Source organism: Zingiber officinale, chromosome 4B (genome assembly GCF_018446385.1).
Source record: "Zingiber officinale cultivar Zhangliang chromosome 4B, Zo_v1.1, whole genome shotgun sequence".
Classification (NCBI taxonomy): domain Eukaryota; kingdom Viridiplantae; phylum Streptophyta; class Magnoliopsida; order Zingiberales; family Zingiberaceae; genus Zingiber; species Zingiber officinale.
Genome location: NC_055993.1, coordinates 111,312,606 through 111,328,558, shown reverse-complemented (window position 1 = coordinate 111,328,558; position 15,953 = coordinate 111,312,606). Strand labels below are relative to the sequence as shown.

The following is a 15,953-nucleotide window of genomic DNA, read 5'->3' as shown; positions in this document are numbered from 1 at the left end:
AAACAAAGGGTAATATAGTAAATATCAAATTAGATTATAGCATAACCTACGCTCAACCAAACAACATTGGTTATGTTTTATTCTCGATAACCTTGGTTATGTGATTATTTGGTAATCACATAACTAAGACTATACACGATAACTTGAACCAAACGCACCCTTAATATCATCCAAGCGCAGGAATAAATTTAATATTTAATTTAATAAATAATTATTATGATCATTTAATATATACAACATCAAATAAATAAATAAATTTAAATAACTTATTAAATTAAATAAATAAACTTAAAAGCATTTTAGTTGCTTATGAATAAAGATTATGAGTAATACTTGTAAAGTTATTTATTAATAAAACTCCTGTGATAAATAAACAAGCAAACTCTTATACTTAAACTCATAAATCTTTCTTGTGAACATGTAACTAAACATTCTAATTTTTTTTTTTAAAAAAAAATGTGTATACGACATAGTAAAATTAAACTTTGAAAGCAATAAATAGCATTAGTCAACTTTTAGAGCACGAACTGAACTAAATAGGCTTCGATCTACTATCTATCAATGTAAGGTGACAAACAACATAATAAACACTACAAATATTTTTTTAAAAAAAATACTTTTATTAATTGACATCAAAAATTTAAGTTTTTGAACTGATTAATTTTGAGAGATAACTAATTTGACCCTATAAAAATTTCCATCAATCATAAAAATAAATCAAGAAGAATAATAGAAGCCAACATTCTTAGACTAGTTTTTCAACTAAGGAAAACAATCTCCTGTAATAATTAAAATTTAATTTTAAATCTCTTAAAGGACTTAAGAGCATCCACAGTGGGAGTTCTTTCGAAACTCCCACTACGGATGTGGCAATACGGAAGAAGCTCCTTCCCACTATAGGAGGGAGCTTCTTCCCCATTTGACAAGGAGCGGCTCCATACAGATGGAGCCGCTCCTTCACCGTTTTTTTTATTTTTGTAATTAAAATAAGTTTGTTAATTTAAATATAATATTAGAGATATTTTTTTAATTAGGAAAGAAATATATATAGTTTGGAGGTTTAAAAAATATGGGATCACAAAGTTTCATGTTAGCAATTTATAAATTTAAATTTTATAAAAATTTAATGGTGTATAATGTAAACTATGGAGGAGAAATGAGAATTATATATAGTGAAAAATATGGAACATGAAGGAGTTGTTGAGAGGTTTTTGATAATGGAAAGAGTATGAGATTTTTAACTTTTGATGTGGCACAGACATGACAACGAAGAAACTCTCAATAAACTCTAACCGTTGTGGATGCCCTAATCATTACCTCTAAAAAAAGGAAAAATTATTTACTCGTACAAGTAGAATGTTTAGGAGCTCACAATCCAAACACTGATGACGTATTACAGAAAATCAACTCCAGCTCAAACTTGCATTATCCTAGCTAAAACCATCAACGATGATAATTAATTAAATTCGAATCAAATTTTATATCCTCTATTTTCATACCCACTTGATATCCTCCTCTATTTTCATACCCACTTGACATCAAATATCTATCCTCGTATTAGACTAATTAAAAGATCGAATATCTTCTGTACTAATAAATTTTTTTCTTCTTATTCAACCATTATCATTCAACAAAAATAACATCATATTAAAAAGTATATATATATATATATATATATATATATATATATATATATATATATAATTAATCATCTATATAATCTAGATCTACTCCTGACGAACACAGATCCTCTTAATCACGATTTGTGGTCCAAAAGATGGACCACTATATTCATTGATTGATGGAAATATATCCCACCTATTTAAACATATGAGATCCCTCTCCATCAATCAATCAACTTATGTGATCCATCCTCTGGACCATAGATCCTGTCTCTACTCCTGACATACAAAAATATAATTAATGGATCTTTTTTTAAAAAAAAAAATCTTTAATAAGAAATATAAATCTGATGGATGAAAATGTTCCATTCGAGATAAATTTTACAGGAGAAGATTATACCACAATGTCGGTGTCTATATCACAGTTTTGATATTACTGACTTGGCTAACAAAAATACATCTAAAATCTTGTTACTCACCGCCGATTGGGCACCACCCACCTTATTTTCCAAAAAATTTTAGTACTCAGTAAAAGTAAATTTCCCTATGTATAGCCCATAATCGTATCGCTTGAACACTAGGAATTTCTCCTTTTCTTCAGTCGATTTCTAGCTTTCATAGCCTTTTCTAGGCTCCTAATCCGCAGGCTGATAAGAGTTGATGTCGATAGCCTCTTCCCAGGCGTGTTAGATTGTTCGGATTCTTTAGCTGGTAGTGGAGGGGCAGTTGGTGCCATTGGCTTCGATCCACCAAAAGTAGAGAAATCTGGCTGAGCAGCAGGAGCTGGTTGAGAAGCTAAATCAGGTAGCTTCAAAAACTTCCTGACTGGGGGTTGTCTCATGGCTGTCAACAAGTTAAATACAATACTCTTTAAGAATGCACTACCATAATCATTAATCCTTGTTACTGAACACATGAGCACCACAAGTAAAAGGGTTAAAATCTAACAACTCACCAAAGCCATGTGCAAGCGAGAAAAGGTTGGATGTTATCCAGTAACAGAAAATAGCCTGGAAATTCAAATAAAAGTAAAATCAGCAGGGGAAAAAGTGAAACATCATACCCATCCACCTTTGAATACTTCTACATAGATAACCAAATTACTTTAAAGGGAATAATTACATGAATAACACCACATTGCCATCCTAATAAGATGTCTTCGCCAAATTACTACATCAATGAAAGAAAGTTACGACCTAAACATATTCAAATTTAAATAAGAAACATGGTTACCATATAGAGCTTCTACAAATGCGAGAGATAGACTGGAGGTTTCATTAGCACCAGAACAAGTTAATACCTTCATCATATATGTTATTTGTATGTGATCATGGATAAATTAACAAGAGTTCAATAAGAATAGATGTGAAGTTTTGAATTATGGAGATAAGCTTTAGAAACAAAAGGGATTCTGCTGAATGTGAGTCAACAAATAAAATGTAACTTCAATTGTAATAAAAAAGATTAAAATAAAAGATTCTTAAGTTGAATGGACAAGAATGTAAGAGATAATATTACACTTATTGCAATCTATGTAAAGCATCTGTCATTGAATTCTTATGTAAAGCATCTATAGCGATTTTTTTTTAATTTCAACTAAAAGAGAATTTGATAAAGATATAATTTATACGATGGTTATTGGATCATTATGCAAAGTGCATGTTCTCAAACCATCATAATTGCATTTTGGCATGCAAGCTACTATGCAGCTGTTCTGAAAATTATGATATTAAGTGTATCAATAACGGTAAGCTTAAGTAATTGTTCACAATTAAAAAAAAAACAGAAGCCTACAACATAAATGACAAATTAAGATCTAAGATTGTAATACTTCCTATAAAACATGTACATCCTATGAGAATTTTTTTTAAAAAAATTATCCTCTTAACTCTAAGGTGTCTACCATACAGATATTATCCCTATTGAACTTTATACGAGACATTATTGGATTTTAGTATTCAACAAAAAAATAAAATGAGAGATCGATGAAGATATCATCTTTATAGGATAATGATATGTTTCAGGTTGTGTAAATAAATTGTATGTGGTCAAATCACCACTATGCAGAATCATATGCAGTGATTATGAAAAAATCCTTAACTATTGTTTGTAACCAACAGTAAATTATTAATGGTCAGAGAAAATAGTGGACGCCTACCATTTATATAACAAGGTAAATAAGAGTCGCGCCCATTCTCACAAATTAAGAGCAAGAAGACAGAAATAAATGGAAAAAAAAATAGGAAATCCGCATGCCACACCCATTCTCTGTAACTTTGTAAATGATAATATCTTCTAGAAAATGATATTTTGTTACCTAATACTTCTACAATGGTAAGAAAAGGCTCCAGATAGTTCAATACCTTCGGAAAATGGGCTGTAAATGGGACAGTCATAAGAGCAATAACTCTGGAGAAGTTTTTCATAGTATTCAACATCGGATTTCCTTCCATTCCTTCTTGCATGTTAAGCTAAATAGACAATAAAAAATAACTATTTAGTTTTACTAGAAATAATATCAAATTACAATAAAAAAAACTATTTCAGAAAAATAATTCTAATAAGTCGAAGAGAAAGAAGAACATGATAATTAAATACAATTAACGTGAATTACTTTAAGACATTACTAGAAACAAAGATGAAGCTTTCACGTTAATAATCCTGTTTTAAGTACCATGGCAAACACAACAAAAAATATGCTTGCATTGAACATTGTCTTTGAGATGAAATAGCATTGTTTGCAAACTCAGCCAATCTTGATATGGATCAACTAAGTTGGCTGGAATCAGTAATAGTCAATTAAATTGTGGATAAAGATTTCAGGCATATGCCAGTCACTAATTTGAGGGTTGTCAGATATTTAAGAAACGATCAGAAATTGCTGAAATAACAGTGGAATAATCATTTGAATGAAGTAAAAAATCATTAATCTGGCTGCCGCAACAACGGATCTTCCGCTCGAACGGCCGTCAATCGTTCCGATCGCGGTCGCTTCGGAGTCAGCTACTTCCGGCGAACCCTTGCGACAACGAAAAAGACGCCGCGCGGAAGCGTCCTCCCGTTCTGCGACTTCTACCTTGAAGACCCCAACACTGGTCGTCTCTGAACCCTCCTCCGAGCAGAGCGAGACCTCCATTCCTCCTCTCGAGCAGGGAGTCGTAGAGCTTCCGGCTTCTATGTCCTCCGATCAGACACCCTCATTGTCCGTGCTGCCTCATGGGACAATTTGCGCGCCGCCAGTCGCTTTCATGCCACCATCTTTGGCGAAGGCCCAAGTGTCATGCATCAGACCGTTTCCAACGTCCCGATCTTCAGGCAGGGCGACTTTAGACCCCTCTGGCCCGAGCAGCTAGAGGCAAATAACGGCAATCATCCATTTGCCGACCGACGAGTATCGCAATACGGACGACCAGCGTCCCTCACCCCCGAGCACCAGATAAGGATCCAAGGGCCGCTCGCACAAATATGGGTTGATGCCCGAGCCCGTGCGGTGGTCATCTCTCCGGGGGAGCTCGCCAACAGTCACACCCAGATGTCCACTGGGGTATGTACGCTGCTTTTGTATTTACTTTTTATCCGTTTGACACACAAATTTCTTGTTGCTACAGTTCTGGGTTGAGAGCCTAGTCATGTGTCACAGACTTGTCTATTTGGAGCACGAAGTCCAGCAGTTGCATGCTTAAGCGCCCAATCGACTGCTTCACAGGTGCGCGTGGAGCAGATGGGCGCTGAGTGGCCCAATTAAGGGTCGATCTGCATAGGAGCTCCGAGCTACTGGGCAGAAAAGGGGAAGAGTGTCGAGCAGGTAACACGGCGAGGCTCAACAAGCAGGTTGCCTCCTTTGAAGCAAAGATCCACTCGGCCAACACCAGGAAGCTCCGAGTTATCGAGGATTTAGAAATCAAGAACAAAGAGTTTCGGGTATTGGCTCAGAACCTGAAGGAAGCGGAGGCCTCCTTGACTGTCGAGCGAGAGGATCGATCGGCCAAGCGCTTTGCCGTAAAGACCCAGCTTGCCGAAAAGGATGAGGAGCTGGCCAAATTGAAAGCGGACCTGGAAGCATCCCGAGCGACCCTCGAGGTTTATGAGGATGCTGAGTCTAGCTGGTTCGAGCTCATGAAGAGGGACTACCTCCGCTCGGACTCCTTCAATGATCAACTCACCGACCGGGCGCTCTGTCTCTTTAACCTTGCCATCGACGGAACGCTCGACCAACTGAAGGGTGGCGGCTATATCCCGACCGGTTCGACAAACAGGGTCATCAGCCGCGACAAGATGACTGAGTCGTTGCCCGACGAGGTACTGGATTACCTCAAGTGAGCCCGCTCCTGCGATGTCGGCCTTTTTGTATTGCTCCTTGGGCCTCTTCTTGTATTGCTCCTTAGAATTTTTTTAAGTGTTAATGGAAGATCACCCGTTCGACATGCATTTCCTTTTATGCAATGATTTCCGCTCTGCTCGAGTAGGACCACTTATCGTTTTTGCGAAAAATTTATTACGTGTGGCTCCATGGACTACTGAGCGACGACTTTATATTCGTCGATCGTCTTTATACGTAGTATGCTTAGCTTTAGAGCGGTTGATCAGCCGTTTTCCGTTGTAGCCTCGGTTTAGAGTTGTCGCTCGACCGTTGACGAAGACCAGGGTTTAACGTCGTCGCTCGACAATTGAAATGCATAGGCACGAGTTTAAGGTCGCCCCTCGACCGTTGAAATGTGTAGACACGAGTTTAAGGTCGCCGCTCGACCGTCGATGAAGACAAGAGTTTAAGGTCGCCGCTCGACCGCGGATGCTGGCGAGGGTTTAAGGTCGCCGCTCGACCGTTGATAACGACAAGGGTTTAAGGTCGTCGCTCGACCGCTGATGACGACAAGAGTTTAAGGTCGCCGCTCGACCGTCGGTGAAGACTAGAATTTATAGTCGCCGCTCGACTTTTAACTTAGTCGATTGGCTCAGGAGTCTAGAACACATGTGATTTTATTCATATTTGTCCTGCATCAAGAAGACATACATGCACTTATACAGGTACATCTATATTTATTCACGCACCTTTCACCCGGCCCTATAGGGTTGTAGATGGTTCGCGCTCGAAGGCCGCTCGAGCTATATTTCGTCTTCATCCTTCCGATAGTAAGCTCCCGAGTGAAGCTTCTGCACAATCTTGTAGGGTCCCACTAGGGGGCTTCGAATTTGGTGACGTCGCCGACCGGCTTTATTCTTTCCCACACCATATCGCCGACTTAGAAGGACTCGGGATCACCCTCCGGTTGTAGTATTATTTCATCCGCTGTCGGTACACCATCAGCCGAACGACAACCTTATCCCGTGCCTCATCCACCAAATCGAGCTTTATAAGTCTTCGCTCGGCATTCCCCTCATCATAAAGCTGCACCCGATCAAATTCCACTCTGACTTCCATTGGGACTAACGCTTCACCGTCGTACACCAACTGGTGTTACGCCGGTCGCCTCCTTTGGAATCGTGCGAAGGGCCCACACGACGCTGGGGAGCTCGTCGACCTAGCTGCCTCTTGCGTGGTCGAGTCAAGCTCGTAAATCTCTAAGGATCTCCTTATTAGTGACTTCCACTTGGCCGTTGCTTTTGGGTAAGCCACTGAAGTGAAGGCTTACTGAATGTCATAGCCTTCACACCACTCCCTGAGCTTCTGACCGGCGAACTGCCTCCCGTTGTTTGAGACGAGCCGATAGGGGATACCGAACCGGCACAAGATGTTCTGCCAGACGACTTTGATGACCATTTGCTCAGTTATTTTTGCTAATGGCTCGACTTCCACCCATTTTGAAAAATAATCCACGACGAGCAGGTCGCCATTGGAAACGGCCCAACGATATCCATACCCCATTGGTTGAACGGGCAAGACACCGTGAACGCCTTCATTTCCTCGATCGGTCGATGCAGGATACTGTGATATTTTTGGCAGGACAAGTAGGTAGCTACAGTTCGGGCAGCGTCCTCTTGAAGTGTGAGCCAAAAATATTCGACCAAAAGGATCTTCCGGACTAGTGAGCGGCCGCCCGGATGACTTCCGCAGGAGCCTTGATGTACCTCTTGGAGGATGCACTATGTGTCTTCTGATCCAACACATTTGCGCAGTGGCCTCGAGAAAGCCCGCTTATAAAGCTGATCCTCGATCAACGTAAATCGTTCATCTCTTTTTTTCAATAGACAAGCTGCTTCCTGATCAGACGGTGTGCTTCCTGATCGGAGAAATTCGATCAACAACGTCCTCTAATCGATTCGAAAGGAAATTCCCTCCATCCGGTTGATATGCGCCACCAGTGAGACCTGCTCGATCAGCTAGCTTATCACGATCGGGGATAATGAACTAGCTAACTTAGCCAGTTCATCTACTATCTGATTGTTTGATCGGGAGATCTTCTGTATAATGACTTCTTGGCAATTTGCCTTTAGCTTCTCGAAAGCTTCTGCGTACAGCTTAAATCGGGAGCTGCTTATTTCGAACGTTCCCGATAGCTGCTGAGCGGCTAACTAGGAATCCGAGTGGATGAATATTTTTGTAGGTCCAACGGACCGAGCAGTCTATAGACCGGCTATCAAGGATTCGTATTCGGCTTCGTTATTAGTCGCCCGATAATCCAACCGAACAAACAGCTGCATCCAGTCCTCCCGGGGTGAAATCAACAGAATGCCAATCTCGCTGCCTTGCCGAGTGGATGAGTCGTCGACGTATATCTTCCAAGTTACATCTGGCTCGATGTTCTGGACCTCGGTGATGAAATCAACCAAGGCTTAGGCTTTAATCGTCGTTCGAGGCTGGTACTAAACATCGAACTCACTGAGCTCAGTCGTCCACTGGATTAGCCGCCCGGACGCCTCTGGATTTAGAAGAACTCTTCCCAGGGCATTGTTGGTCATCACGATGATCGAGTGCGCCAGGAAGTATGGGCGGAGTCTCCGAGTGGCTAGCACCAATGCGTTTGCTAATTTTTCAAGACAGGTGTAGCGGGTCTCTGCGGTTTTCAATATATGACTCAAAAAATACACGAGTTGTTGTTCATGATCGTTCTGTTTTACTAATATCGAGCCAACCGCATACTCGGTGGATGACAGGTAGAACCAAAGCGACTCGCCAGCACTTGGCTTGGCCAATACAGGCAAGGTGTTGAGATATTCCTTAAGCTCTTCCTGCCTTGTCACATTCTGCGTCCCATTGGAATTTCGTCGCTCGGCGCAGCACCTTGAAGAACGAATGACTCCGGTCGGATGACTTGGAGAAGAACCTTGATAGCGCGGTGATCCGTCCGATCAATCACTGGGCCTCTTTCAAGCTGCGGGGTGGGGGCATGTCTTGTTGCGCCTTCACCTCGTTCGGTGACGATGTATTTGAGAAAGCGGCCACTCTTCACGCCGAACAGACATTTGCATGGGTTCAGTTTTATCCCATATGCCCTTAAGGTTTGGCATGTTTCTTCGATATTTGCACAAAGATCAATAGTTCGGAGGGATTTTATTAATATGTCATCGACATATACCTCCATGTTACGACCGATCTGCTGACGGAACACTTTATTCATCAGTCTCTGGTAGGTGACGCCGGCGTTCTTCAATCCGAACGGCATCATGTTGTAGCAATACGTTCCATCGGTCGTGATGAAGCTAACCTTCTCCTGATCCTCCCGGGCGAGCGGCACTTGGTGGTACCTTTGGTACGCGCCGAGCATGCAGATCAGCTCTAGGGATGGCAATTTCACCCGAACCCGTTGGAGGATCCGACATCCGACCCGAATGGAGGAGGGTATAGAGGGACTATCAATACCCAATACCCGACCCGAATACCCGATTAAATAATATATATACATATATTAAAGAAAATTTTCTTTTTCCAAAATCAACTTACTATTTTTGTTGATATTAGGAGGATATTATATAAATATTTAATCTATTTTTTTAATTATATATATATATATATATTTTAATAGGTTGTTAATTTTAATATATTTTTATTGAATGATAATAGTTGGATAGAAAGAAGAAAAATTATAACTATAGAAGATATCCGATCATTTAATGGGTATGGGTATAGCCATCGAAGATCCTATACCCGATGGGTATGGGGACGGAGGATATAGAATCCGACCCGAACACGACCCATTGTCATCCCTAATCAGCTCGCAGCCTGCCGTAGAGTCTACCACTTGATCGATCCTTGACAGCGGATAGAAATCCTTTGGGCGCGCCTTATTTAAGTCGCGGAAGTCGATACAGACCCTCAATTTGTTGCCCGGCTTGGAGACCAGCAGAACATTAGCGAGCCAACTCAGGATTGGACTTTCCGGATGTGTCTAGCCTCCAGCAATTTTTCGATCTCCGCCCAGATGATCAGATTCTGCTCCGCGCTGAAGTCCCTCTTTTTCTATTTCACGGGCCTAACATCCGGTTGGGCGTGAAGCTCGTGTTAAGCCACACTCGGCGAGATACCAGGGAGTTCATGTGTCGACCAGGCGAACATATCGTAGTTTTGTCTAAGGCATGCGACCAACTCTGCCTTCTTGTCATTCTCCAGGTCGGTAGTTACAAAGGTGGTTGTCTCTGATCGGCTTGGGTGAATTTGCACCTCCTCCTTCTCGTCATAATCCAGCGTAGGAGGCTTCTCTGTGATAGCGTTCACCTCCAGGCGCGGGTTCTTCCGACTGGCCCTTGCTTCAGATTTGACCATCTCGACGTAGCATCGCCGAGCAATAAACTGATCGCCTTTGACTTCGCCCACCTTATCGTCCACCGAGAATTTGATCTTCTGACAGAACGTGGATACTGCTGCTCGGAACTCATTGAGTGCTGGTCGGCCCAGTATGATTGCGCGTCCACCATAATGAAATTTATGGTCCTTATCCTCTTTAGCGGCTCCTCCCCGAGTGAGATAGCCAGGTGGACTTAGCCGATCAGCAACACTTCGTTGCCTATGAAGCCGTATAGTGGAGTCGCAGCAAATCACTCCGATCGATTTACAGTTGATCAAACACCTTCTTGAATATAATATTCACCAAGCTCTTTGTGTCAATAAAGATTCGGTGAATAACGTAGTTAGCGATTACCGCTCGGATGATCAACGCATCATCACGAAGGACCTCCACTCCCTCTAGGTCCCTCGGACCGAAGCTGATTTCGAGTCCTTCGGCCCTCTCCTTGCTATAACCGACAGCGTGAATTTCAAGTCGCCTAGCGTGTGACTTCCTCGCTCGATTGGAATCACTGCCGGTTGGCCCTCCGACGATCATTCCTATTTCTTCCCAAGCAGCGTTGCTCCTGTTCTCCTCTCGAGCCGAAGGCCTGCCCCGCTCAACGGATGCTCGGACTGGGCTTGGGTTGTTCCTTCGCTGGGGCTAGTGGTGTCGAGGCTTGGCTGTTGTCCTTTCTTCTTCCCTTCGCCCAGCTAATCAACGCCTATGTCTCTGATCAGGAGATGGTGATCGACAGCGATACCCCATGGGGTAGGTCTACTAGCTATTGGCGTCATGTCATAGCAGTCTCGGGTGTTGTGTGTTGCCAATTGATGGAAGAAACAAAATATTGACGTCCATATTTTGCCTTTTGCAGCCTTTGGGCGACCGGTTGCCACATGCTGCATGGCATGCGTCCTGGACTCATGGTGTGGCTATGCTCCTCTAGATCGAGACCCCTTAGGGGGTTGATGGCTGCTCAGCTGTCGTCGTTCAGATGCTCATGCGGGCTCGGCAGGCGTCTCCCTCCTCGGCGCCTGGGCTTCTTCCACGTTGATGTATTCGGTGGTCTTCTTTTACAGGCGGCCGAAGTCCCTTGGCGGCTTTCGAATGAGCGATCGAAAGAACTCCCCCTCGATGAGTCCTTGGGTGAAGGCGTTTATCAGAACGTCTGAGGAGACCGCTGGAATGTCTGGAATGTCCATGGCCACCTAATTGAAGTGTTGGATATAGGTCCTCAATGCTTCCCTGGACTCCTGCTTCAGCAAGAACAAATTCACGCTCGTCTTCTGATGGCAACGGCTGCTGGCGAAGTAGTGTAGGAACGCCGCTCGGAAGTCCTTGGAAATTGTGAATTGATCCGTCCGACAACCTCTTGAACAGCGTTGTGCTAACCTGGAGAGAGTGGTGAGGAAGACCCGACACTTCACTCTATCGGTGTACTGATGAAGTGTGGCCGTGTTGTCGAACTTGGCCAAGTGATCGTCTGGATCGGTAGTTCCGTTACACTCTCCGATCGCTAGCGGCGTGTAGTGCCTTGGCAGAGAGTCGTTCAGGATCCCCTGCGAAAATTGCTAATTGATCTGCTCGGGCGAATCACTCTCCCTTGGTGCCTTCCCTTTCCCTGCGTCCCGAATAGGCACATCATCTGAAGAAGACCCCCAGTCCTTGTCCGCTCGGCCCCGTTCCTCCAATAGGGTCTTGAACAACACTCAATGAAAGGGGATAAGGGGCGCTTCCCCATACGTGTCAATCGGCTTCGTGCTATTACCCTGAGCGAATATTCGGTCTACTCGGTCACCGTGTTCAGCCAGTCGACCAACGGCTGATGCTGCTGGCTCTTGCGCTTGGCATTTGGCCAACACCTGTTGTTGTTGCTGCTCCACTATCTTGGTCGCTCGGGCTTGTACCAGCATGTCAAGCTCCTCTTGTGTCAGCGTCACTGTAGTGAATAACAATAAAATTGTCACGCCCCCAGAAGAGTCCCTGCCAGATAAAAATCCGGCAACATCTCCCCTGTACCGGTGACAATATGAAGCATACATACATACATCACAATATATGAACATAAACAACAGATTCATCAGCCCACACGGCTGGAACATACATAAAATAGAAACAACATAACCATGTATCAACTATATGTATATGTCATAGTTTTCATAAACTACAATTACTATACAGATAAACGACATCTGTAATAAAATTGCAAAATGTAAATACAGCGAAACAAAAGTAAAACAAACCAGAAAATCAGCACGTCGAGATCTCTGAGCAACTCTATGAAAGTCCAAAATCAACTATAATATCAAAAGGATCCCTGTGTCTACAAAACTGGGGACCAAGGAATGTAGCAAATTAGCCAAATCAGCATCTTCCATTTTCTCGTTCAGATGCAGGCTACGCTCTCATAGACGGCGCCAAAATGATCCTGTCCGAAAGTAGGAAGGTGGAAAGTTGGGGATGTGGGTGTTTCGCTGACCTCGTTCTGCTCTGCAAAAGAAGTAGCGTCAGTGCCGAGCCAGGAAGGGGTCCCGACGTTGACCCTCCGACGCTCAAGTCAGTCACCGGAACTTGTAGAAGAAGTGGAGCAACAGTAGAACTAGCACCAAACAGTAATCGTGCGTACCTCTACTGGTGATATACCCCCCTTTATATAGAGCCCTGGTGGGCGACATGCACGCTTCTCAAGACATGGGTGCGTTCTCCAATACATCATATGAAAGGACCTATCAGGAAAATACCTCTGACATCATACCTTAACAGGACGTGCATATCCTTGACAAGACAGTAAAAGCTGTCACCGTACGATCCGCCTGTCGTCCATGTCTCGTGTCAATGACACTATCTCCCAAAAGGATGTCAAGAGAGACTGTAGTGGTCTCATTGCTTGGCCGAGCGGGATAACCGCTTGGCCGGGACTCCGCTCCGTTGATGGCCAGGTCCCGCTACTTGGCCGAGCAGGGTAGCCGCTAAGCCAAGACCCCTCCGCTCTATTGACCTCTGACTGTGTAGTAACATGCACTCCTCCGATCGGACAAACTATCTGGTTTCCTTTGACGTCCTGCTGCTCCGTACTGAGAGTCGGTTGTCTTACGTATCATCCCGAGCTGGACGAGCAGTCTGCTCGGACATGTCTCCCTTCGGTATGACCCTCACTAACCCGACCGGCTATTGCAAATGTCCTTCGTTAGGCCCACCTGAGCGTTGACCACCTTGACTTTAACCTCTACCTTGGCAGTTGACTCATGCCAAGTGGGCCTTCCTCTATCGCCGCATCAATCATGGTAGCAAAGAGACAAGGCTGCCACAACTACAAGGTTTTCTGTTGTCAAGCTCTAAAAATGTAATAGGACAATGTTATCACCTGTCACCTGTCACCTGTCACCTGCCAAAGAGAAAGTGCATGGGAAAAATCTTACCCATGAGAGGAAAAGCCACTGAGTTGGACTTCCTAAGCTTATTTCACTAATCCATGTCCCACAGGAAGAAGAGATACAACTTCAAATGTGGGTGAATGGTTTTGCATCATTATATGTACCATATTATTAGTTTACAACTAAGTCCTTATATTAGTGTATATTTTAGTATGGCTAGTAACTATGATGTTTAATTATTTATTATTAATTTCTTCATTAATGAAAGATATTTAATAATTATTAATTTAAACTAAAGAAATGAATCGTTAATCTATTACTATAATTAAGACTATTTATTACTAGTATTATTAAAAATACATATTAATAATAGGCAATATTAATTTAATCAATTAATAGCAGTATCAATAAGCAATCATGATTTTGTATTAACATAAACAAGAAAATGAACTAAATTAGGGTTACATTATTAAATATTTACTAATTAATATATAGTAATTACTATTGATCTAATTTAATACCACATTATTTACTATCTGAATTGTCTCATAATATTAGATCACATGATATTAATTCTGATACTTGATTGACTTAAATTATATAATTTATTTATAGTAGTTATTTAACCGTTTATTAGAATTATTTATTTTTATTTAGTGATTCATTAATAATAACATATTAAACGTAATGATGATATTTTAAATATAAAATAGTAATAAAAGAACACATCATGAATCAGATTAAAATTTCAAAGTAAGTTCATATCATTGAAAACAATAATAATTATGAAGTGTGATACTAGTATAATATATAATAAATGAAGATTTTTTTTAAAAAAAATTTCTTGCTAATCTCAATCTGACAATACTTGATCGAAAAACAAATACTTGAGCTTTTGAGTTGTCTGATACAATTTGACAACCATGTAAAAGAAACAGATTTTAATAAGTATCTTATTTGAATGTTCACGCTATTTTTTGAATAGGATTAGAAGGCAGTTGATAAGACGTTGCAAGCATAGCTCCAAATGATGAATGGAACCATATATCCTTATACGCAAATGCCTTTATAATTCTGACCAGTTCTATTTGGCTATAATTTGAACTGATTTTAACTAAAAAACAAAAAGTAATTGACAATGAAATTTTAAAAAATATAATCAAATTTTATGAAAAATGAAAAATAAAACACAAGCAGCAAAAAAAGTTGAATCGTAATTCGAGCCCATTTAAATGAGAAATTTGAGCAACATTTCCTCTACCACCTGAAAGCTTATGAGAAGTATTAATATCCAGTTCACACCAATCATGATGTATGTCCACCTTACAATTTGAAAGAATAGATTTTATCAATTAGATATTGAGTAAAAGACACAAGACACTTAACTGCGTTAATCCACATACCATAGTTATGACATGCCTTATCTAAGGTTACGAAGGTTACCTCTACAGTTGCTAGAAAGGTTAGTGCTGCTAGTACTGGAAGCATGTACTGGGGATCAGGAGTCGTCAAATCAGTAAACCAAAAAGCACCGCCTCCTTTAAAAGATGGAACTTTCTCAACCATGTTTGAGATCTAAAAAATAAAAACAGAAACTAACTCTGTCAGCAGACATCCAGAAGTTGACTGATGTCAACGTGGCCAAATAGCTAAAATTAGCTAAAATGAGACAATGAACTTACAGCTAAAAAGAAACTGATGAAAATAGGCCCTTGGATAAAAAGCCCCTTCAATGGTGTGAACGGAGTGACACCATACCTAGAACCACCCACACACAAAATATATATAAAAAAACCAGGTAAGCAAATAAAAAAGATTTAAGAATGGGAACAATGCCCATTTCTGAATTAAGTATAGTTGATTGTAAAATGCTCAGACAATAGAAATTTCTCCACACTGTATATGGATGATAAACCAGGAAAATATTACAGGTGTTATTATGGAACCCTTTCACACTCCATAACATCCACGCCAAATGTGTGACTAAATTATAGCATAATAGAGAGTTCTCAATTTATATTTGATGTGTTTTTTTACATTCTTTTAGCAAAATAGATAACGAGATATATAACTAAAGAAGAAATAGAAACAAACTGTAAAAACAAAATGGAGCTCAGCAATGGTTATGGTAATACACTCTGCTTCTGCCTATTTTAGAGGGCCAAGTTTGACAAAGTGCCTCCTGATCTGCATCCTTTCAACTTATGCTGGTTAAGATTTTTGTGTACACATACATCCTTTTCCAAATTTACACT

The 15,953-nt window shown here is 41.4% G+C and overlaps 1 protein-coding gene across 1 annotated transcript in view; it reads right to left on the bottom strand.

The window, feature by feature from the left end:
* Positions 1-1,975: 1,975 nt before the first annotated feature.
* LOC121976059 (mitochondrial inner membrane protein OXA1-like) overlaps positions 1,976-15,953 on the bottom strand; it is a 32,963-nt gene continuing 18,985 nt past the window's right edge. The window contains exons 5-9 of the mRNA XM_042528045.1: positions 15,381-15,456; positions 15,142-15,273; positions 3,986-4,093; positions 2,578-2,632; positions 1,976-2,465 (exon numbers count right to left, since the gene is read on the bottom strand). Of these exons, the coding sequence (XP_042383979.1) occupies positions 2,200-2,465; positions 2,578-2,632; positions 3,986-4,093; positions 15,142-15,273; positions 15,381-15,456 (637 nt within the window). The 3' untranslated portion in view covers positions 1,976-2,199. The remainder of the gene's footprint in view (positions 2,466-2,577; positions 2,633-3,985; positions 4,094-15,141; positions 15,274-15,380; positions 15,457-15,953) is intronic.